This window comes from Peromyscus californicus, unplaced genomic scaffold (assembly GCF_007827085.1).
Source record: "Peromyscus californicus insignis strain IS unplaced genomic scaffold, ASM782708v3 Scaffold_10__1_contigs__length_136768540, whole genome shotgun sequence".
NCBI classification, from domain to species: domain Eukaryota; kingdom Metazoa; phylum Chordata; class Mammalia; order Rodentia; family Cricetidae; genus Peromyscus; species Peromyscus californicus.
Genome location: NW_026294391.1, coordinates 2067827 through 2093488, shown reverse-complemented (window position 1 = coordinate 2093488; position 25662 = coordinate 2067827). Strand labels below are relative to the sequence as shown.

Here is a 25662-nt window from a genome sequence, read left to right as displayed (position 1 = left end):
TCAGGCTGGCTTTGAACTCATTATGTAATCCAGGTTAAGCTTTATCTTTCAGCCCTCCTACCACCACCTCTTGAGTGTTGGGATTACAGGCATATGTTTCCATAGTTGGCTCTTAGTATGTGTATTGACTGAGAGAATTTATAATTTAGGTATGTTTCTCTTCATCTTCTATACTTCAGGAAGAGATTGCTTAACATTTTCAATGTCTTCAAAAATATTTAAAATAAACCATCTACCTATTTGATCACTACATCAATACAAAATATCACAAAGGTTTAACTGTTTTGCCTTTAATTTGACTTGACAAGAATAGGGTGTTCCCTGCATGTGGCCCTATTGTGCTAGTATAAGATTAGGTTAGATTAGTATAAGATTAGATATAATTAGCCAAATTTAACCAATAGGAATTATCCTCACCACAGGGATGGTCCAAGCTTCCCCTCCCTTCCTAACTGCAGGGCAGGTTCCTATATAATTTTAACTAGTTTACCTACAAAGGCATCATTCCCTGGACACAAAGCTTTTGAGAGCCACATGAGTCTGCCAGGTTACAGGTTATCCACTCTACTGAAATATCCATATTCCTCTTGGCTAGAGAGATGCTCACCATGACCACCTATGGCTGAAAGATCAATGCACTTGTCCCAGGAGAAGACTGAGTATACCTGTCCCATGCACACTTTTCCTTATTCATCAGGAGTGTCACCCACTGACAATTCAACAAGTGGATGTTGTCACCAATGTCTCCTGAGCCTGGGGGAAGGCAAAAGGATACTTGTGATCAAAGCTGTACCACAGCCTGAATATCCATGCACTCTCCTGCTTTGTCCGGCTTCCTCCAACAGAATCCAGGCCATCCTAGAACAAACCAGAGAAAGGGACAATGAGAGAAGGGGGAAAGGCTAGTTTTGAAACTGTACTTGTTGTGCTTTGCAGTGCTGAAGATTGAACCCAGAGCCTTGCACAAGCTGGGCAATTGCTCTCAACATGGGCTCATTCAACTACAACTTTCCCAGAGCTAGAGCTCACAGTGGAGCACGACATACTACTGCAGCTTCAAAGATGCAGCTCAGTGGTAGAGGATCTATGTAGCATGCACAGGGTATTAAGTTCAATGCCCAAAAACACACACATGGAGATATATTGAGAGGCAATATTCTAGCAGAAATCAAGCAAACACAAAAGGAAAAAAATCAATTCCCAAAGTAAAATGGTCTAGTCATGTTCATGGGTAGATGAAGCCAATATTATCATAAAATCTCTTTTGGCATTTTTAATTTCCCTCCAAGTACCTTTCAGGAGTTAATTACCTTACAGTTGTGGTGATATATTGTATACCACAATAAAGCTTGTTTGGGGATCAGAGGATAGAGCCAGCCACTAAATTAGACATAGAGGTCAGGCAGTGGTGGCACACACCTTTAATTCTGTCACTCAGAAGGCAGAGATCCATCTGCATCTCTATGAGTTCAAGGTCACACTGGGCTACATGAGAGAAACAGAACTAGGCAGTGGTGACACATGCCTTTAATCCCAGAAGTAATATGGCAGGACACAGAAAGGTATATAAGGCGTGAGGAAACAGGAACTCTCTCTCTTTAGGCTGAGGATTTCATAGAGGTAAGAACTAGTGGCTGGTTGTTCTGCTTCTCTGATTTTTCAGCTTTCACCCAAATATGTGGCTCTGGTTTGTTTGTTTGTTTTTTTATTATAAGACCTTTTAAGATTCATGTTACATACAGGGGTCTAGAGCCATACAGGCCAAAATTGTGCATGGCCAACAGTAAAGAAAGCTTGTGTAAAATGAATTTTCCAGATTTTCCCAACATTGGCCTAGATAGACGACAATGCTAAATTTCCTGGCAAACTAGTCCAAGGGCTCTTTGTGGTCCCAACCCAGGTTTCCAGGTAACAGAACTATATATCTCTCTACTAGCTTTAGGGGCCAGTGGCCAGGGAAATAAGAACCAGGCTAGCAATTGTGGAATCTTTATCTACTATAAAGTAGCCAGTTCCTTGTCATTCCTCTCAAACATCCTCACCACTTAATTTTCAATATCTGTAAGATCAGGCATTCATTTGAGGTTTAAGATGTCTTTTCTACACAAGTACTCTATAAACAGTACAATTAATATAAAAATTAGATTGACTTCAGCAGTTTGAGGGTACTGCTTTTATTCTATATTGCTAGATAACAGGTTCTCAATTACAGTTGGTGAAAGACACCTATTTTTATCACCATCCTCTTAAATACTACAGAGAGAGGCAAGTCTGAAAGTGAGGAACAATCAGCGATATATACTGAAACTTGAACCAAAATTACAAGTAATTCTAAATTACAGTGAGTGTAATTCTACAGCGGTAACAAAGTTAGTTAGGGATATTTGAGAAGACGAGCATATAGAATAGCCTTCTATATGACATGAGCAAGCACTATTTAAATTCCATTGTAGGGGTCCTCTCTCCCCCTTGACTTGTTGGCCACCAGGTCAAGAGGGGAAAGAGGCAGAAGGCACAACAGAAAGCTTTGTAAGTGGCCCAAGAGCATGGGTGGAGTCAGCCCTCCAGGAGACAGATTTCAGTGAATTGGCTCAACTTTATTTCATAGTATCAGGAATATATAAGATTGGGGAGCCTGGAGACAAACCCTAATTTGCATTAAGTGGCACACTCCTATCATAAGGCTTAGTATGTGGCAGTAGGGTCCTACCACAGAGCTTCTAGAGCAAGTCTTCTTAGCAGGGATCTGTGCCAAGGATCAAGCTAAAGATGAATCGGGCATCTGGTTTAGAGACAGATTTTAGATAAGGTCAGTTATCCAGGCCCAGCGACATTCTCCAGATAAGGGCAGGTAAAGGCAGGAAGTTCTGCTGGAAGGAGGGAGTTCCATGTTGCCGAGTTTATTGAGATAAGCTGCTAGGCCATGGGGAGGCTGTGACCTTTGACCAGCCAGCAATGTCGTCCAACATTCCACCATCAAAAATCATTTAAAAAATAGTTGCCATGGTATCTGAGGAATGCTTACTGATGGATATGGAAATGATCTAGCTAAATATGCCCTTCTGTGCATGAAAAATATACATAAGGAGAAACTGCACAGACCAATTTTATTTCATATGTTTATAAAAACAGGTGGGAGAAAAGGGACAGAAAATGGTCTCCATTTGCTGATAACAATTGTTTCTCTGAGTAACTGTTAACTAAGGACAATGCTAGAAAGATTTCAAAATGCTATACGACTGAGTGGAAAAGTGGTAGACAGCCTTTCTGTGGAAAAAAAAAACCTAAATATTTCCTTTGTAAGTTTTGAAAAAAGATTTACGCCTCTCTCTCTCTCTCTCTCTCTCTCTCTCTCTCTCTCTCTCTCTCTCTCTCTCTCTCTGTGTGTGTGTGTGTGTGTGTGTGTGTGTGTGTGTGTGTGTGTGTGTGTGTGCTGGTACCCATGGATCCTTCATGGCTGGAGTTACAGACAACTGTAACTCCATGCCATATGGGTGCCCAGAACTAAACTAGGATCTTCAGAGCAGCAAGTACTCTTGTCTGCTGAGACATCTCTCCACTCCCATAAAATTTTACTAAAGAAAAAAACTAGGAAAATGATAAACATCATCAAGGACACTACAACCAGGGCTTCTTAAACTTTTTCTATTCATGTCCTCTTTTCACCTGAGAATATTTTACATGGCCCTGGGTACATATAAAAATCAACTACTTACTGATAATAAATCATAAACTTATCTTAAAACAGTTCTTTGATATACATATAATTTACTATTTCTAATACTAAAGATGAAATTAATTTTCATACTAATGATATGGATATGCTTCTTTTAATATAAATCTTGACCAGTTATTTGATACTTAAGGACACAGAGCATCTTCAACATTTTTCAGATCAGTATTTTAATATAATTAATATAGAGAATGCTGTCTCACATAAATATATACACAAAATAGAAAAAGTATTTTTTTTTTTTTTTTGTTTTTTTTTGTTTTTCGAGACAGGGTTTCTCTGTGTAGCTTTGCGCCTTTCCTGGATCTCGCGCTGTAGACCAGGCTGGCCTCGAACTCACAGAGATCCGCCTGCCTCTGCCTCCCGAGTGCTGGGATTAAAGGCGTGCGCCACCACCGCCCGGCTAGAAAAAGTATTTTAAGGCCATTTCAGAAATTGGTGGAAATTCTACTGCTGTGGGGTGGTCTTTCTGAACACTGTGTCGCTCTCATTGGTTGATAAATAAAGCTATTTTGGCCAATAGCCAGGCAGAATAAAGTTAGGTGGTACAATCAAATTGGAGATGAAGAGGGGCAGTCGGAGAGATGCCAGCCTGCTGCCGGAGGAGCAACATGTACTAGAACACAGGTAAAGCCACAGACACATGGTAGAACATAGATTAATAGAAATAGGTTGATTTAAGTTGCAAGAGCTAGTTAGTAATACGCCTGAACAATAGACCAAATAGTTTGTAGTTAATATGAAGCCTCTGGGTGATTATGTTAAAAGTGGCTGTGGGACCAGGGGGGACAGAAAAGTCTCTGGTTACATTCTACCTAATCCAAAGTCAAAATCCTTGTAAATTTTTTTCATATGAAACTCAAGGCAGCAACTCAAATTAACAAAAGGTCTTGTCAGGTCACAAAGCAATATGCCTGCAACTCACAAGAAAGATAAAATGACCTCAGGTTCCACAGGAAAACTCAAAAGGGAAGAAAACTGAGTCATAAGTCACAAGTATAAAGTGGGAAAAAAACAACAGTGCTAACTTTTTTAAATGGATGTTTAACACAGATTTCTAGCTCCAAAGAGATGGTGCCAGAGGCATGATTAAAGACAGGAAGAGCTTCAGTCTGCATATTGTGGCTCTGAGGAAATCAGGGCAGTTTTCAACTACTTTAGCTCACAGAAGTCATGAGAGCCCTTCCTATGGACTTGGAACAGCACAGGGCTGAGGTGGGTAGCCACTGTGGAGACAGGTGGGGCTTCCTTCCCCTAAACTTGGAGACTGGAATTCCCATTCCTTTGTTGCCCATGAAACAGTCAAAAATTGATTCTGTCACCATACTCTTCCACAATTTTCCACCAGAAGGGTACATATCATGTCTTTAGCTCAGGTTCCTTCTAGAGCCTGGCACACTCCTTTCTTCTTCATCTCTTACATGCATACCCCTTCCTGGTGAATTGCCAATGGTCTTTCAAGTCTCTCTGAGAAATGTTTCATAGGTAATAAGTTACTCCAAGAAGTATAGATGTGAACGTCAAAGATGGTAGGTCCTGACTTGTGCTGTTCCCTGGCTTTGTGACTCTAGGCAAGTTACCACACCTTTCTGTGCTTCAAGGATCATATTACCTAGAAAATATTAACAAGTATCTACCCTGTGGGATCCTTATGGGGTTGTGATACTTACTGCAGTACAACTAAGAAATACATATATTTGATCTTCACACCACTCCCTGGCACAAAACTCCTAAAACCCTTGGGATTTCTTAATCAAAGAGTATCCTTTTTTGTTATTTACATGGAGTAGGGTTTAGTGATACCTGAACTTACGTTATCAAGATCACTTTTAGAAGCTGAGAACTGGTTGCCAGAGGAACCAACTATGTGATTAAGAATCAACCTTTGGTTCTAACCCCAACCTCCAAGAAGGGGAGGGAGAATAGAGATTTAGTCAGTCACTGACAGCCAACAATTTAATCAACCTTGTCTGTGTAATGGAACCTCAAACAAACAAAAAGTCCTTAAGGGATGGGACCTAGAGAGCTTTGTGAGATGATGAAGTTCTAAGAGAGTGAGGTAGCCCTCCCTACATGTTTTATTCATCTATTTATTCCATCTGCTTATTCATTAGTTGTGTGGCTTATAGTAAACTAGTAATGGTAATCAGAGTGCCTTCCTGACCTCTGTGAGCCATTGTAGTGAATCAGAGAACCTGAGGAAGAAGTTGTGGGAGCTCCTGGTTTATTGCCAGTCACTCAGAAGTACAGGTCACAACCTGGGACTTGCAACTGGCATTTGAAATGGAATTTACATAGCCATTAGGATCATCATCTGGCATTTCTCCTTAAAGGGCTTTGAAGAAAAGAAGTTAGACAAACAGAGGGCATCTAACAGGCCAATCAGGAATTCTAAGGCCCTCTAGTCCTCAGGCAGCCTAGCCCACCTAGGTTATGAGTTCCTTTCTCAAATCTGGACCTTGAAACTCCTGATGCTCCCAAGGGGATGACAGGCCCACATGCCATACACTAGTTTAGGAGGTGTGGAGGAACTGAACCTATGTCCTTTGCTGTCCTAAGCCAACAGCAACCAGTTTAGTGTCCACTGACAATGGGTGGATTAATGTGGAGAAAAAGCAAATACATGCTTAGCATTAGAAGTACTATAAGTTCAGAGTGAAAAAGAGGTTTTTGTTTTTGTTTCATTTTGTCTTTCTTTTTAGAAGCACACATGATCTTTAAAGAACCCAAGACAGGGCTGGGTGAGGCGGTACATGCATTCAATCCCAGTGCTGAGGAGGTAGAGATAGGCAGATCTTTGACTTTGAGGCCAGCCTGGTCTAATAATGAGCCCCAGGCATCCAGGACTACAGAGTGAGACCCTATCTACCCTATCTATGAACAAATCAAAAAGCAACCAACCAAACAAAAAAAGATCCTAAGGCATTTCTGATATGTGATAATACTCACTCATCATTTTTAACCATGTGTGTTTTGTGTGTGCGCGCACGTATAAAATATTTAGCACAGTGTAGGACATACAGAGTTTATTTCTATAGGGTGAATATGCAATTTTAAGCACATGGTTGTTAGGGGAAAATATCTAGTCATTAATGTCATTGGGCTGTCTCATACAGCTTATTATACTAGGGATTATTAATCTTTTAACCTTATTTAATTATCATTTTAGAGCACATATATTTAGAGCACTTTTTATATATTCATTAAGTGCTTACTAAGTACTAGGCATCATGCAGGGTTCTAGACACACAGAGAAGAAAAACTTAGCACCTACTTCTTTTCAAAGAAGAGCACACACACACACACACACACACACACACACACACACACACACACATGAGAGAGAGAGATGTCATGAAAAAGAAAGCTGATTCAATATTAGTTCTAGAACTAATGAATATTTGTTCATGAAATTATATTTTATTCTATTCTTTTTATAATGTTGGATGTTTTAAAGTGCACTAATGAGAACAGCTTGCTGTTCCCCTGGGACAGACACTGGCAGTAGAACAGTGGCCACGCATATTCCTCTACATCCTAATCCTCGGAATCTGCAGGTATGTTATACACAGGGCAGAAGGGCTTTGAGGAAGGAGCTAAGGCTATCCAAGTCGTTAAGGGCAACTGCATGAGCCCTTTTTGGACAAGGAATGTGAAAGCCAGAAGTATGTATGGAAGAGGATGTCAAGACCCTTGCCTTGCTGTTGCTGGCTTTAAAGATGGAAGAGGGGCATGAGCCAGGAAATATGAGTGGCTTCTAGGAGCTAAGCATGAACCCCAGCAAACAAACAGAAAGTACACCACACCTCAGTCCCACTAAGGCAGAATAGGGTGTACAGTGAGGTTCAGAAGGCCTTACACAAAATGTTACAAATTAACATATGAAAAAACTAAAGTTGACCAAGAGGAAGGCGGGAAACTATCTGGCTGAGGCGCACTAAATTGGGTTCACACCACTGGCTCAGGCACATAAGCAGTCCAAAAGATCCAAAAGTAACTCATAGCAATTATATATAATACTAAAGTGCACACTCCTGTTGGAGATTTCAGATGCCAATGAGACATGGAATGACATGCCAATGAGACATGCCAATGGAACAGAGCATGTGTGGAAAAACTTGTGCTATGCAAATGTGTTCCCACTCCCACACTATGCAAATGTAAGCACCCTTCCTTAAGGTATCATACAAGCCCCAACTCTATGTAGAGCAAGGCCCCTTGAGTGTTAAACTTCCTCCCTTTTCCAGCCCATGCCCTCCCTTGGAAGTGCAGTATCTCTTAATAAACCATCTGATTCTGCTGCAACTATGTCTCTGCTCAATGCTTTGGTCAGGGATACAAAAACCTGGAAGCCCTCTAGAAATGCCCCCTAAACCCTGGTATGTGCTAATATCAGCTGGCAAACCAGTCAGGAGGTGAGATTTACATTACTAATCTCCTAAATTTTCCACTCATTCTGGAGGCACCTGAGAGGAGCCGCTCCAAATTATAGGCACAGGTAGGGCACTTAAGAACCATTTCAGTGCCTGTCACTTGAAAACTCTTATAACAGGATAATCTGGTCATAAGCCAAGGTTAGAAATTAGACCACTAAATGCAAGAAAATATTCAGTTATCAAAATACACTGTAAAATCATATACTATTCCACAGCAACTCTCTGGCAAGGACTAATAACTTAAGGGAATCTGGAATGTTTTCCTCCCCACCCCATCCCCAACAAGCATGCCTTCCTCAGCAATCCCCCCTTCCCTCATTTCCTTCTGCTCCTTTCACTTTCCCCAAGGCTGATGGGGACAGTTTGTACAGTGCGGGAAGAGTGCTATCTGGGCACTTACATCTGGTCCAGATGTAAAAGGTCCAGGTTACAATGCCTGGGCATCAAAGCACTAGAGGAACCAGTTGTGCAGATAGCCATGCGGTATCAATGGTGCAGGGACCACTACTCCTTTGCACACTACTGCCTCTCTGGATTTATCTGCATTGCAGGAATTTCACCTTCCTTTCCCCAGACTCCTCCTTCTCTGCACTCTTCACTAACTGCTCTATACCTCTCTATGCCTTCCTATGTAGTGTAGACAATCCTAGCTCTCTAACAGTAGCCTCCCAGGTAGTGAGACACTTCCTTGATCAAGAAATCTGGGGGGTGGGGGGAAGGCTACTAACTATTTTATCTATTTTCACTTTAATTTGAATGGCATTCTGGAAAAAGAAAAGAAAGAAAAGGCCACAGCTGCTGGGGATGCTGTGAATATGTTGCTCTGATTGGTTGATAAATAAAACGCTGATTGGCCAGTAGTCAGGCAGGAAGTATAGTGTAGGCAGGATAAGGAGAGAGGAGAATTCTGGGAAGTGGAAGGCTGAGTCAGGAGATGCTGCCAGCTGCCTCCATGAGGAGCAGGATGTAAAGTACCAGTAAGCCACGAGCTATGTGGCAAGGTATAGATTTATAGAAATGAGTTAATTTAAGATATAAGAACTAGATAACAAGAAGTCTGAGCCACACGGCCATACAGTTTATAAATAATATAAGCATCTGTGTGTTTATTTGGGTCCGAGCAGCTGCAGAATTGGCGGGTGAGAGAGATTTGTCCTGACTGTGGGCCAGGCAGGACTAGGAGATAACCCCAGCTACACACAGCTATTATACTAGCAAGCTTCTTCTCTGATAAACCTAGGCACTTGTCCCTTTTTATAGTCTCTCATGAGAGAAATTTTGTTCTACCAAGTTAGAAAAGAACAACTTCAGTGATACCCATAGTAAGCACTATATTCCAGTCCTGGGAAAGTTATTAGAAGATATGGTCCCTAGAGAGACACTAGGATTTTGTTCAAACCCTAGCCAAGTATGAGCAAGCCTAGAAGGGTCAGGGACTCAAAATAGTGTTTCTAAGCTGGGCGGTGGTGGCAAACGCCTTTAATCCCAGCACTCAGGAGGCAGAGCCAGGAGGATCTCTGTGAGTTCGAGGCTAGTCTGGTCTACAGAGCGAGATCTAGGACAGGCACCAAAGCTACACAGAAAAACCCTGTCTCGAAAAACAAAAATTAAAAAAAAATAGTGTTTCTAACTCTCTGACAGGCTATGCTAAGTTCACCAGGTAGTATGATGGAATGGGGAGATGGACCAAAGCACCAGTTCTTCTTGAGGACTTTGCACATAAGACAAATGGTTACCTTCCTGGACACAAGAGACCTTCCATTTTTTGTGTTTCCCCTAGACTCCTCACTACAATGCATTGGAAAAATTGGAGTAAGTTTGATCCTGATAACATAAAGACAAAGAGGCAACTATTTTACTGTAACATTGTCTACAGTTCCAATATAATCTGAGTGGCAGGGATATTGGAATGAAAGAACCTAAACTTGATCCTGCTTAGATCCCTGAGGAGAAACAGAAGATATGGGAGGAAACTAAAAGATATGCAAACAGAATTCTGCTCAAAATCCTACTGACTGACTGCTCAGAACACACCCCCTCTCCCAGATCAGGAATAAAATGGTTAAGGTTACAACAACCCTAGGGAGCTATAGATGCAGGATGATGGATAGTCTGCTTGCAGCAATAAAAATAATTGTATTTAAAAACATGTTAATTATAAGATCAGAGAGGTTACTTAAGGAAAGTACAAAACCCTGCTGTATTATTATTATTATTATTATTAAAACAGGCTCATTGAGGCCTTCAGAAAGTTAAGGTTACACTCAACTCACCCTCCATCTCTTTCTTTTGGATGCTGGCCAGGTCCTAAGGATGTTTTTTTTCTGGTACTTTGGGCTGCCTTGCTTTTTCTCTAAAATCTCCCTCCTTGAATAACATGTGGCAGGCCTTTGTGTTAGTAACTCAAATGACTTGGCATTTTTTTCCTTTTTTCCTCTATTCTCCTCTTCTGGGCAGCTTCTGAGATCTACAGCTTGCCTTCCTTGGAATGTTTTTCTTTTCTTTTTTCTTTTTCGTCTTTTTAATATTTATTTTATGTGAATGTTTTGTCTGCTAGTACATGTATGTGTGCCATGTGTGTGCCTTGTGCCCAAGGAGATCAGAAGAGGCTATAAGATCTCCTAGAACTGGAGTTTGGATGATTGTGAGCCACGATATAGGTGCTGGGAATTGAACCCAGGTTCTCTGGAAGAGCAGCCAGTGCTCCTAAATGCTGAGCCATCTCTCCAGTCCTGAAGTTTTTCTTTTAGCCTCTAATAAATTGTCCTTAAGCTTCTGTTTGAGTCTTAAATTTTTTTATTAATGAGACCAGGAATCCCAAGAGGAGACTCTGATTTCCATGCTATAATCTGATAACCACAATGGAATTCCTTAAAATTCTGATAACAAGCAGTGACTGAACTCAGATCATCAAGCTTGTCAGCAAGCTTTTAATTTATCCTACCGTTGGATTCTTCTTATAATTGTTCTTTTGTGTCTTGCCACATTCTCAATATGTAACCATCGGCATGTTAGCTTTTTTGGCAGCTTGAGGGATATCATTCCTGAACTCAAAAGTTAAATTGATGAGTAAAACTGTCTTCTAAGACCTTCTTGCCCCAGACATGCCAACAACAGCCCTTCTCACCCCCAGGGGGTACCTAGGTCTCAAAGGAAATGCAGGTTTGCAGTAAACAGGATATAGCAGTTCCAGACTAAACTTCTTGTGCTACAGGGATTCCAGCCAATCTCTATCAAAAGGGAGCCTCTCTGACATGTAGGAGAGAGAGTGAGTTCATGGTTCTTCTTAGGCAGGGACTACCTCTCAACAACATAGAAATAGTTACAGAAGACTTAACACCATCCTTCAAATCCCACCCCCTAAAATTCCAGGGGCTGCAGCTCCCCGAGGAGAGCTGCGGCAGGAGAAAAGGGAAAAGAAGAAGGCATGCAAGGCCTTAAAATATTAGTATATGAAAAAAACAGCTGACAAAGAGGAAGGGTGGAAACTCCCTGCCTGAGGCTTAGTAAAATGGCTGGCACCACTGGAGGAGGCATGGAGGGACTCCAGAGTAAGCTGTGGCTCCTTATAACACTCAAATATATACCCCTGGGCAGAGATTTAATGATTTAATATGTTAATGAGACATACCATACATAAAGTTGTATGTAGAACTATATGTTTAGAGCATGTATGGAAAAGCCTGCACTAAACACAAATAAGCATCTGAAAGCCCTCCAGAGGTGTCCTCCTATCCCAGTATCAGTTAATATCACAAGAGCAGAAGAGTGAATGCCAGTGACAACTTGGATGAGCTTGCAAATGTTTTCTTAGCCAAGGCTCAACCTCATCACACTTTGATTTTGGCTCTGAAGTAGAGAATTCTGCTGAGCTCACCATATTTCTGACTTACTGAACTTTCAGCCAATGAAATGGTATCATCTTAAGGCATGAACTTAAAGGTACCTTATTATAACAGCCCCCATAGGCTATGAGAGAGCAGAAGAGCAAATAAAGTCACTTGATTTGGGCCATTCTTTTGTCAAGAACCCAAGCCAACTAAGCATTTGGTGTGATGATAAGGAAGTTACAGACCAGGAGTCAAGCCTCTGGGTACCACAAGGATGATTTCTGGACCTCTGCCTAGGGTATCTCAAGATATACACAAGTTCCTTGGGTTAAAGTGAAAATGAAGATTCGGTTTCACTGCAGCTGGGTGATGCCTACATTTCTAGTAGGTTCTCTCTTGACTTCCAGGCTTCTGAACCATAAGAGATAGGTCTGACCTCCTAAGGGAAGAGCAAAAAAGATTCTCTACCATGATTCCTGCCATGACCCTGATTCATCATTCAGTCAAGCCCAGTCTTTCAGGACAGAAACCATCTTTCTATCCTGTACCTATTCCCAGAGCCTGAAAGTTCTGACAAAGTAACAGGCATTTAATAAACATCTTTCAAGTGGATGAATAAATTCAAATCACTTCAAAGTTTCTAGAAAACAAACAAAATAGCAAAAAGGGAAATCAAGGTGCCAAAGGAGGCAACTGCAAGACAAAAAGAAAAAGCAGAGGTCCAGGTCTTTAATTCCAGCACTCAGAAGGCAAAGGCAGTTGGATCTCTATGAGTTTGAGGCCAGCCTAGTCTACATAGTGAGTTCTAGGCCAGCCAGGGCTATGAAGAGAGACTGAGTCTTTTTTTTTTTTTTTTTTTTGGTTTTTCGAGACAAGGTTTCTCTGTGTAGCTTTGCGCCTTTCCTGGATCTCGCTCTGTAGACCAGGCTGGCCTCGAACTCACAAAGATCCACCTGCCTCTGCCTCCCAAGTGCTGGGATTAAAGGCGTGCGCCACCACCGCCCGGCTGAGACTGAGTCTTAAAAAAAAAAAAAAAAAAAGAAAGGAAGGAAGGAAGGAAAAAGAAAAAAATGAAAAATGGGGTAGGGAAAAGGATCAGTAATTTGAAGAAAGTCACTTCAGCAACTGTTTGAAGTTAAAAATTTGGGTGCCTAAAGTATCAGATTTTAGCCAGGGAGAGGTTCCAGGGACAAATGAATCCAACTTCCTCACAAAGTTCTCTGTCAATGCTACTCTAAACATCTGAATTTCAATGGTGCACACACACACACACACACACACACACACACACACACACACACACACACACACACACACATTTTCCTTTCCTCCACACTCCATTAGCACATCCGTTAGTGCACTGGCCTTGTTGATATGATAAAGGCAGCAGTCACACCCTGCGTTGCCCAGAAAGGACTCATCAATGAGTGATCATCTGGAAAACTTGAGGAAGGAAGTGAATGATGTGTCAGCATGTCTAGCCAACAGAACTCTCAGCTATGTCTGGTCTGGCATGAAAGCCCCTCTCTAATTGGATGAGAAGCTACTACCCCTGGGGCCAGGCAGCTTGTTTCCAGCTGAGCTTGTTTTTGTTTTGGTTGCAAAGTCGCCAAGACCTCTAAAGAAACAAAACAACTGTGTTTTCAGGTCTTGTTTTTCTTCTGAGGAGTCCAACTTGCCAGAAACACAAAGTTGGAGTCTGCCCACAATATTCATATGCTTCCTTCACAGAGCCAAAAGTTTCAGCCAACTGTTCCTTCCCATCTCCCACATGAGCTAATGGTAGCTTGTAGCTGTGACACTGTTTACAGCTTGTGCCTCTAGAAACAGCAAGGAAAACTGTCCTTATTGGGTTTTTTTTTGGGGGGGGGGGGGTTGTATTTTTTTTTAACATCCCAACTGCAGTTTCCCCTCGGTCCTCTCCTCCCAGTCCCTCCCTACACCTCCTCTTTGCCCACAACCCCAAAAACTCCTCCTCCATTTCTATTCAAAAAAGGGCAGACCTCCCATGGATTTCAACAAAACATATTAAACTGCAGTGAGACAAGGCACCTCCCCTTCTATTAATCCTGGACAAGGTGACCCAGTATGAGTCATATGGGTCCCAAAATCTGGCAAAAGAGTCAGAGATAGTCCTTGCTCACACTGTTAGGAGTCCCACAAGAATACCAAGTTATACAACTGTAACATATATGCAGAGGGCCTAAGTCAGTCCCATGCAGGCTCCCTGATTGTCAGTTCAGTCTCTGTGAGCCCCTATAAGTCCAGGTTAGTTGATTCTGTGGGTTTTCTTGTGGTGTCCTTGGCCCCGCTGGCTCCCACAATCCTTCCTCCCCCTCTTCAGCAGGATTCTCCAAGCTTGGCCTAATGTTTAGCCATGAGTCTCTGCATCTATTTCAATCAGTTACTAGATAAAAGCCTCTCTGATGACTATTGGGGTTTTCACCCATCTATGAGTATAGCAGAATACTGTCAGGCATCATTACATTGACATTTTTAGCTTCAGTTCAATTTGGCTCTATCCTAGGTCTCTGGGCCATCCAGCCTCTGGGTCCTGGCACTCCAGGCAGCGCCAAAGGTGGGATCACTCTTGTGGCATAGGTTTCAGGCTGGACCAGACATTGGTTGACCACTCTCACAATTTCTATGTCACCCTTACCCCCGCACATCCCATAGGCCTGACAGACTGTAGGTTGAAGGTTATGTGGCTGGGTTAGTGTCCCAATCCCTCCACTGGTAAGCTTGCCTAGTCATAGGAGGCAGCCAGTTCAGGCTACTCATCCACCATTGCCAGGAGTCTTTAGTTGTGGTCATCTTTGTAGATTCCTGAGAGTTTCCCTTGCACCAGGTTTGTACCTGACCCAGAAATGCTTCGCCCCTTTCCAGTCTACTCTCCCACTCCATTCCCTGTCCTGATCCTTCATGTTCTCATCCATGCCTACCCCATGTCCATCCACAAAATCTATTCTATTTCCCCTTCCCAGAGAGATAAAAGCACCCCCCTTGATACCTAGACTCTCTGGGTCTGTGGATTTATAACATAGTTATCCTTTACTTTACAGCTAATATTCACCTATAAGTGAGGACATGTTTGTACTCACTCACTCATGAGTGAGTATATGTTTGTCTTTCTGGGTCTAGGTTACCTCACTCAGGATGAATTTTTCTGGTTCTATCCATTTGCCTGCAAATTTCCTGATGTCATTGTTTTTAACAGCTCAGTAATACTCCATTGTGTAAATTACCACACACAAAAGAAAAGATGTTTTCCCATTCTGTGGGCTGCAGTTTTGTCCTTTTGACAGTGTGATTTGCCTTACAGAAGCTTTTCAGTTTCATGTGGTCCCATTTATTAATTGTCAATCTTAGTGTCTACGCTATTGGTGTTCTATTCAGGAGGTTGGCTCCTATGCCAGTGTGCTCAAGACTATTCCCCATTTTCTCTTCTATCAAGTTCAGTGTATCTGGATTTATGTTGAGGTCTTTGATCCACTCGGACTTGAGTTTTGTGCAGGTGATATATATGGATCTATTTGCATTTTTCTACATGCAGACATACAGTTAGACCCCATCATATGTTGAAGATGCTTTGTTTTCTCCATTTTATAATTTTGGCTTCATTGTTGAAAATCAGGTGTCCATAGGTGTGTGGATTTACATATGGGTCTTCAATTCAACTCCACTGATCCACCTGTCAAATTTTATGCCAATACTATGCAGTTATTATTATTATAGTTCTGTAGTAGATCTTGAAACCAGGGTTTGTAATACCTCTCACAGTTCTTTTATTGTACAGGATTGTTTTAGCTATCATGGATTTTTGTTTTTCTATAGTAAGTTGAGTATTGTTTCAAGGTCCGTAAAGAATTGTGTTGGGATTTTAATGGGGATTACATTGAATCTGTAGATTGCTTATGGTAAGATTGCCATTTTTACTATGATAATCCTACCAATCCATGAGCATGGGAGAGCTTTCCATTTTCTGATATCTTCTTCAATTTCTTTCTTCATAGACTTGAAGTTCTTGACATACAGGTCTTTCACTTGCTTAGTTAGAGTTACATCAAAACATTTTATATTATTTGTGGCTGTTGTGAACAGTGTTATTTCCCTGATTTCTTTCTCAACCTATTTATCATTTGTATATAAGAGGGCTATTGATTTTCTTACTTAATCTTGTATCATGCCACTTCACTAAAGGAGTTTATCAGCTGTAAGAGTTCCCTGGTAGAATTTTTGGGGTCGCTTTTGTATATTAACACATCATCTGTGAACAGTGATACTTTGACTTCTTCCTTTCCAATTTGTATCCCCTTGATCTCCTTCAGTTGTCTTATTGCTCTAGCTAGAACTTCAAATATTATACTAAATAGATATGGAGAGAGTGGACAGCCCTGTCTTGTTTTTGTCTTTATTTTAGTGGAATTGCTTTGAGCTTCTCTCCATTTAATTTGATTCTGGCAATCAGCTTGCTGTATATTGCCTTATTATATTTAGGTATGCTCCTTGTATCCCTAATCTCTCTAAGACTTTAATCACAAAGGAACATTGAATTTTGTTAAAGGCTTTTCCCAGAATCTAATGAGATGATCATGTGGGTTTTTTGTTGTTGCTGTTGTTTCATAAATTTATTTCTTTATTTAGTTTATATTGCGGCCACAATTTCCCCTCCCTCCTCTCCTCCCAGTCCCTACCCCTCACCCCTCCTCTGTTCCCACCCCCACAGTCCACTCCTCCTCCATTTTGTTTAGGAAAGGGCAGGTCTCCCATGGGTATCAACAAAACATGGCATATCAAGTTGCAGTAAGAATAAACACCTCCCCATGTGCTGGGCAAGGTGACCCAGTATGAGGAGTAGGGTCCCAAAATCCAGTAAAAGATTTGAAGACTGCCCCTGTTCCCATTGTTAGGAGTCCCACAAGAGGACCAAGCTACCACTCTTGGGCATATACCCAAAGGATGCTCAATCACTCACCACAAGATCATGTGGGTTTTTTCTTTCAATTTGTTTATATGGTAGATTACATTGACTGATTTTCCTATGTTGAACCATCCCTGCATCGCTGGAATGAAGCCTATTTGATCATGGTAGATGATCTTTTTGATGTATTCTTGGATTCAGTTCGTGAGTATTTTGAGTATTTTTGCATTAATGTTCATGGGGGAAACTGATTTTGTAATTCTCTTTGTTGAATATTTGTGTTGTTTGTGTATCAGGGTGACTGTGGCCTCATAAAATAAATTGGACAATGTTCCTCTGTGGTGGTATTGTGTTCCCCAAAATAGTGTGAGCTAATAAACTTATCTGGGGTCAGAGAACAGGACAGCCACAATATTAAACATAGAGGATAGGCAGTGGTAGCACATGCCTTTAATCCTAGCATTCCAGAGGCAGAAATCCCTCTGGATCTCTATGAGTTCAAGGCCACATTGGAAATAGCCAGGCATGGTGACACATGCCTTTAATCCCAAGAAGTGAGCCTTTAATCCCAGGGAGTGATGGCAGAAGGCAGAAAGATTATAAGGCATGAAGACCAGAAACTAGAAGCATTTGGCTGGTTAAGCTTTCAGGCTTCTAGCAGCAGTTTAGCTGAGATCTATTTGGATGAGGACTCAGAGGCTTCCAGTCTGAGGAAACAGGACCAGCTGAGGAATTGGCGAGGTGAGGTAGCTGTGGCTTGTTCTGCTTCTCTGATCTTCCAGCATTCACCCCAATAACTGGCCTCAGGTTTGATTTTATTAATAAGACCTTTTAAGATTCGTGCTACATTCCTCCTGTTTCTATTTTGTGGACTAATTTGAGTAGTATTCGTATTAACTCTTCTTTGAAAGTCTGGTAGAATTCTGCACTAGAAACTTTTAATGACTATCTCTATTTTTGGGGGGATTATAGGTCTATTTGAATTGTTTATCCGATCTTGATTTAACTTTGGTAAATGGTATCTATCAAGAAATTTGTCCATTTCTTTTAGATTTTTCAATTTTATGGAATACAGGTTTTTGAAATATGACTTAATGATTATCTGGATTTCCTCAGTTTCTGTTGTTATGTCCCCCTTTATGTTTATGATTTTGTTAATTTGGATATTCTCTTTCTGCCTTTTGGTTAGTTTTTGATAAGGGTTTGTCTTTCTTATTGATTTTCTCAAAGAACCAACTTCCTTTCACTGATTCGCTGTATTGTTCTCTTTGCTTCTAGAGCCAGTAAAGAAACTGTCTTTATTGCAAAAAATGGTTTTCCGTCCTGTATCCCATCACTATCTTTACCTGTCATTGACCATTTAGGAAACAAGGTCAAGAGAACTGCCCTTTCTAGAAGAGGACAAATATCTGGATTCCTCCAACCTCTAACTCAAGTTTCATGACATCACCAAGCATGGAAGGTATATCAGGAAAACCACAAGAATCTAGGGTTTCATCTACAGATTAGAGGCCCAGTGATTTCTCTGGTTGCTCAAGGTCATTGAATGCTCCAGGGAATGCTGTTAGTGGTTCCCTGGACCAAGAAAGCCAGGAAGATGTGTAGTAAGCCCTTTCTGTGTGGGGATTGAATTGTAGCAGGGCACTTGGGGAACCACACTGGAAATCTGCCTATTTTTTCCATCCTGACAGTAATCTTGAATGCTTTCAAAAGGCCAGCAGAACTGACTCTGAAAATACCTCCATGACTTAATGTGAAACTTGGGAGGAGGAAGTCAAGGGAAGCTGTGACACACACCCAGTTCCAGTCAGGCAAACCAGATGCCCAAGAAAGCAGCAGAAGTCACTGCTAGCCCCATCAATGTCATCTTGGAGCTGCCAGTAATCCAGTGCTTACCTGTCCTGGGTGTCAAGTCATTCACTCCACCTGAAAAAAGGCTGCTTTAGCCTCACTGCACGTATGAAATGCCAGAACTAACATGTAAGACTACTACTTCTCAAATCTTTCCATGGAAAAGTGGCAGCAAGTTCATCACTAAGTCTAACTGCAAATGCAGTGTTACCATGGCAAGACAGCTAATTAGTAAGCAGAGGGGAGCAAGAGGGGAAAGAGACCCTTTAATTCTCCAGTTCTGATTTCCACTTCTCACTCATTGGCACCCAGGAATTTCCATGTAATTACCCAGGCCACCTGAGAAATATCACACATGGGATTGTTAAAACTGTGCCTTATTATGTATTACTTGTGCTTCAGGTCTAATCCCTTTGTGGCCTATATGTATAAGGATTCCTTGATGATTATTTTCTCTCTACCCACACTCCTTTCTCCACCTGCAAGCCAGTGAGATTTACAAAGAAGTTTCTACTTCAAGGACAGAATTCTGTGGAAAATAAAAGCGAGTATCCAAGTATATACTGTCTCCAATAGCTAAACTCAGTTTCAGATGAAGCAGCTTTAAAACCCCCAAATAACACATGTAGCTATTGCTGAGACACTTGGGTGTATTTATCTCCTACCATTCACATTTGACTCCCTTCTAGCCCATTCTGTCTTCTGCTCAATCAACAAACCTGCTAACTTTGCTTTGACCCAGCCTCAAGTACTTTTCTATGGTAGATGTCAAGCATCTGTATGCACCTGAGTAGAGGCCCCAAGACTTGATGGGGACTCCTGGGGCCACACTGCCAGCAAAGTTGACTTGTACTTCTTATTAATATTTCAGCCTGCAGGTCTTAAGAGACATACAGTAAGCAATGCTGCATGAAACCAATCCAAGCATCTCATTTAATTCTTTTTGCAGGTGCTTGAGTGCAGAGGGAGAGGCAATGTGAAACATGGAGAATGGGACTGTTTTGACTAGTATGGAACTATGTAGATGGAATCTCTCCTCATGCTGGTAGTCAGCTGTTCCTGGCCTGTTTTACTTACAAAATGTACTACTTTCTCATCATCTGACCTTAGGTGACTCACTTAAGACTCTTAATTTTCAGCTTCTAACCTATAAACCAGAGTGTATAGTGACAATCTAAAAGGTTGTTGTCAAGATGACAATGAGGGAAACCAGATACAATGCACAGCATGGAGCAAATGCTCAATTTCAGCAATTTTCAAATCATATCTTTCCCAGAAAGCAACAACTTGTGACTTACCCCTTGTAAGACTTGAAAGCTGTCATTGTTAGGTGGTGGGTCTTGATCTGGGTCAACACCAACTCTAAAAGTCACCGGGGAAGACAAGGAGAAAAACAAAAAGCATTAGCTTGGACCATGGCAGCCTTGCTGGCTTAGTCAGCAACTATCTTCCCAAAGCAGGAGTGGTTAGCTTCAAGGAAACAAAGGTCATCATGCAGAAGTCAGGTCCACACCACAGCAGATCCCAAAGAGTCAGATATTATAAGTACTCCATGCCCTTAGCAAGGCCTCTGGGAAATATGCTGGCAGCTTTCCATCTGCCTTCCTGTACCAAGCGGTCCTCACTACTAAAACATTGGTTCCTTCTGTTTGGCTGCTTCCTCACTTCTGCCCTGAACTGCTTTGATGCTCACAATATTTTGTTATGAATCTGTAGTAAACATCTGCATGGTTACCAAGAGTCTACCATTAACATTTATTATAGCTTCTTTATTACCATCTTCCCATTTCTCCATCCCACATCTTATTTTGTGATACAAATGAAGCAGTGACATCAATACCTTTCTTCTAATTTCTTGTGTGTATGCTTATACATGTGCTTACATGTGCAAACATATGTGTGTGTGTAGGCCAGAAGTCAAACTTAGGTGTCATTCTTCAGAAGCCATCCACCTTGTTTTTCGAGATTGGGACTCTCATTTGGCCTAGATATCACCAATTAGATTTTGCTGACTGCTCAGCAAGCCCAAGAGATTTGCCTATCTCCCCAGTGCTGACATTATAAACGTGCACCACCATATCCAGCTTTTGACATAGATTCTGGAAATTAAACTCAGGTCCTCATACTTGTACAGCAAACACTTCACTGACAGCCATCTCCCAAGCCTCCCTTCCCCTGACTTCTTTAGTATGCATAAATGATAGAATCTCTCCTTCTTCCAAACTTGAGTCAGGCTTTTTTGAATCGTCCTCCCAACTAGGACTTAACTTTTGGGCTTCTTCCTATTGCATCACCAAGTTTTATCAAGAATCTTCTTAAACTGGTTTAGCCAGAACTCCCAACTTTGATATCTGATACCCCTCAATAGCTGATGTCCCTGCCACCTTTCAAGTGATATCTGATCTCCATGGCCTGCCTTTAGCAAGAGTATCCCCTTATCCCTGATATTTCCTCTTGGCAAATTTCATCCATCAATCCCTATCACTCTTTCACACTGCAAAACTATATCACAGTAGACTCTATGTCAGTCATAGTAATCCTCACTAAAGTCTGTTTGCCTTTTTTGTGGGGAGGGGAGTACGGTTTTTGAGACAGAGTTTCTGTGTAGCTCTGGCTGTCCTGCAACTCACTCTGTAGTTTTAACAAGTATCACAATACTTTCTTGATCAGTATCATTAACTGGAGTCTTGGTATGCTTTTAGTCCTTGTGTCCCCACACTCTCATTATCAAAGATGAGCAAAGAACTCACACATTTGAGAGAACATACACATTTGAGAGCAATGAAAATAAAAGGAAAAAGACCAAGTGGCAAAAATCCACTTACAATAAATTCCTGAGAAGCACTAGGAGGACAGCTGTCTTAGCTTTGTCATACCCTACCTATTGCTGCATGCATCTGTTAACTGTTTATATCCATACCTTCCCCCATTCTGAGACAGAGCATTGTGGCACAAATAACATAGATAACATGGAGCAATGGGAGGGGAGAGAAAAATAGACAATATATGGATAGCGTCATAAAATGTAATGGAGCATCAAGCTTTCAGCAGATTAGGCCATTACAAGCTTGAAGAGGATGCTTTGCTGTCCAGTACAAGAATGTCCTAGTCCATCAAGCAGACACTGGACTGGACATACAAAGTCCTAAGTACATACTTATTTTTCTTCTTCCCCATCACCTATAATACCTGGGATCTTTCTAGAGAAAAGAGACTACATGTAAGTAAGGGTAAATGATAGCACAGATAGACCCAGCCTCTCAAAGCCAACCTTTATTCTGACCTATCACAAGCTTGTTAACCATTTGCACAAGGTATGTGCCCCTGGGAATGGGGACAGAATAAAAGGAAGCAGCTACCTCATTTTGTGTTAGAGGCAAAGTTTTAGCCACAAGATGAATTCACATACCCAGTACATGTTTGCATCCAGGGCCAGGTAGTGTTCTGGACACTTGATAAAATCCTTTACTGGACCTGGCACCAGATTCTTCACTGTGAACCTGAGACCAGATGAACTGTTTCCACTGAATTAGACAGACTTTGCTCTATGCTAGAGGCTATTCCCAGGCAGAGAATTTTGGCATCTGAGATCTTACAACTAGACTTTATCCAGTAATGTCTGAATATCAAATCTCAAAGAACTATATTTTGACACGAAAACCATTTACTTCAGGGGCTCAACTGCTGCCCATAAGGGTCACCTAAGATCCTTAGGGCACATAAATAATCTAATGTATGAAAGTGGCTGGAGGCAATTACATTCGGAACTCCTAGCTATTCTTCAACTCTCACCTGTTTTTAGAGTCTCTTAACATATATTCCATACAGAAACATCTTCTAGATGATGTTCTGTAAGGTATCCATGGTAGCATTTATAAGGCCAATGGACAAGAATATACTATTATACCTTATGAAGCATCACAAAAATACTTTGTGCCAGACAAATCTACTGAAAGGGGGCTGCTGGATGAAGACTCAGAGGTGCAGTACAGTACCTCTCAGAATAGCAGGTGACATGTTATCCTCAGTCAAACCACAGGCTGCTAAAGAACATAGGGTAACAGAATATGGCACTTCAGATCTGCCATTAAGAATCCCTCCTCTCTTTCTTCCTATTCCCATGGGGTCTTTATTTATCATGGTATCTCTTTCCTTGTTCTCCCACTCTGTTCCTGATCCAGCTGGAACCTCCCACTCCCCTAAGCTCTCTTTCCCCCGACCCTTGCCCTCCATTACCCCCCTTCACATCCAGTTTGCTCATGTAGATCTTATCCGTTTCTCTGTCATTGGGTAATCCCTGTGTCTTTTTTAGGGTCCTCTTTACTAGGTAGCCTCCCTGGAGTTGTGAATTGCAGTCTGGTTATCCTTTGCTTTACATCTAGTATCCACTGGATCAGGCCCTCTGGATAAGTGAGACAGTTGATTAGCTTGAACTATTTAGGAGGCCCCCAGGCAGTGGGACCAGGACCTGTCTGTCCTTAGTGCATGAGCTGGCTGTTTGGAGCCTGGGGCCTATGCTGAGACATTTTGCTCAGCCTTGGTATAGGGAGGAGGGGACTGGACCTGCCTCAACTGAATCTACCAGGCTGAGCTGAATCCCCAGGGGAGACCTTGCCTTGAAGGAGGTGGGAATGGGGGATGGATTGGGGGTGAAGGCTAGGGGGTGGGAGGAGGGAGGACAGGGGAATGCATGGCTGATATGTAAAATTAAATTAATTATTAAAAAAGAATCCCTCCTCTCTGCACTGAGGACTGTGCAAGAAGTTTGCTGCTTCTTCTCTTTCTTTCTTTTTTTTTTTTGTTGTTGTTGTTTGTTTTTCAAGACAGGGTTTCTCTGTGTAACAGCCCTGGCTGTCCTAGAACTTGCTCTGTAGACCAGGCTGGCCTTGAACTCAGAGCGAGCCACCTGCCTCTGCCTCCTGAGTGCTGGGATTAAAGACATATGCCACCACCTCCCAGCAGAAGTTTGCTTCTTAAAAGGCTTCTGTATCAGTACTGGTAAAGCAAACTGAATGTATATCAGCCCAGATGTAATAGGAGGCCTACAGGAAACACTGTAACATAATGAGGAAAATAAAATTAAATATAGTAAGAGCTACCAGAGGAAATTTAGTTATAGTCCTCAAATCTTTACTACAAAAAGAAAACACATTTAACAAAATCATTTTGATTTGTGGGCACAGGGTAGTCTATGTAGCCTTGGTTGGCCTGGAATTACTATATATACCATACCCTGCATTTGTAGCAATCCTCCTGCTTCTGCGCCCAGAGTTCTAACAAAACTTTAAATTGATTCTATTTTAAAAGAACTACTTATAATGGCTAAGACTGATCTATTTTCACTTAAAGCACAGAAATACCAATGAGACTCATCCATTTACATTAGGCCCATGTGGCTAGGCCAGAATTCCAAACAGAGCCTAAAATATTGCATTCAAAACATTTTATGGTGAACTCAGGAAATTAGAACCATCTTAACTTGACCACAAGCTCATGATGTTCACAATTTGTTATGGGGAAACCTGAGAGTCTAAGTCAGTGCTGTACAATTTCTGCAGTCAATATTGTACTACTTTCTGCAGGTCTCTACCTGCAATATTCAGTTATAGCACCTGCTGGCCACATGTTGTCACTGAGCACCCACAGGTAATATGAGTGAGGAGCTACATTTTATGCCTTATTTTTAACTAATTGAAACTTTAAATAATCATATGTGGAGAATAAAGTGTAGATTCTTGAATAAACCCCAATTCCAGCCAGGTTTCCATATTGTCATCACTTTTTCTCTTCTTTTTGCTAACTCTCTGCTTTGTCAGTGCTAACACCCAGATTCCTGTTAGGGTCCTGTAGGGACACAACTCCAATTCCACACAATAAGTTAAACTCTCTTGAACTGAATACCTAGACAATGAAAAGATTGTTAACTTCATCAGTATGTGAAATAAGTTCCGAAATCCTCGAAAGTTCTTTATGGGGAACACTCATTATCTTAGAAAAATGAAAGATATGGGAGAATAAGAAAAGTCTTAATGTTCTGCCCTCAGTAATCACTAGTGAATGATTAAATTGCTGGCTCTTCAGGAATCTGGTCACTCATATGGTGACAAAAGATCACTCTCCTGGTAACTTTTTAATTGCATAAAGTGGCACTTGGACACTAAAAAGACCTAGGGTCAGAATTCTACGCTAGCTAACTGACCAAATGGGACATCACTAATAAAGGGACAGCTTGACAACATGGGCCACCTGAAAGGATACAACAAGAAATGTGTAACAATACTTTTACAGTATTTTCTGACAAAAATGATTTTTTCCCCCTTGTCATAATGAAATATCAGAAAAATCCCAATGATAGGACATTCTGTTAAATAACTATCTTGAATACTTAAAAATCAACGTTATAAGAGACCATGGAAATCAAGTGGATTGTGGAAAGAGAGTAAACAGACGTGCCAGTAAACATAAACTTTTGTTGGGTCCTATGTGTGTAAAATTCATGTTGCTTTTCTCAGATGGTGGTTACAGAGGAGATTGTTTTTAGGAGTGAACTGAGGACACCTGACTCTGAAGTAGGAAAAAAAACGTGACAAATGTTAGTTAAGTGGTGAGTGCAAGTTAGTACCTGGGTATTCACTGCTCCATTCCTTCCTTTTGGGGGGAAAATTTTAAATGTCACAGTTAAGAATACTTAATGATACCTTTGATAAAGATACTTAAAAACACGCCAGCCTATTTTCCTGTCTCTAATTAATTAATACTGATGATTTATAAGCTCATTACATTTTAGGGTCTGAAAACCACAAATTGTAAAGATTCATAATATAAGATACTAGAATTTGTAAGTACAGGTAATGGGAAACTAAAGATTCTCATAATTATGCAAGATTTTCT

The 25662-nt window shown here is 41.2% G+C and overlaps 1 protein-coding gene across 1 annotated transcript in view; it reads right to left on the bottom strand.

Moving 5' to 3' along the window:
- Slc9a7 (solute carrier family 9 member A7) overlaps window positions 1-25662 on the bottom strand; it is a 171008-nt gene that overhangs the window by 15424 nt on the left and 129922 nt on the right. Inside the window, exons 13-14 of the mRNA XM_052734311.1 lie at window positions 20070-20133; window positions 776-858 (exon numbers count right to left, since the gene is read on the bottom strand). Coding sequence (XP_052590271.1) covers window positions 776-858; window positions 20070-20133 — 147 coding nt within the window. The remainder of the gene's footprint in view (window positions 1-775; window positions 859-20069; window positions 20134-25662) is intronic.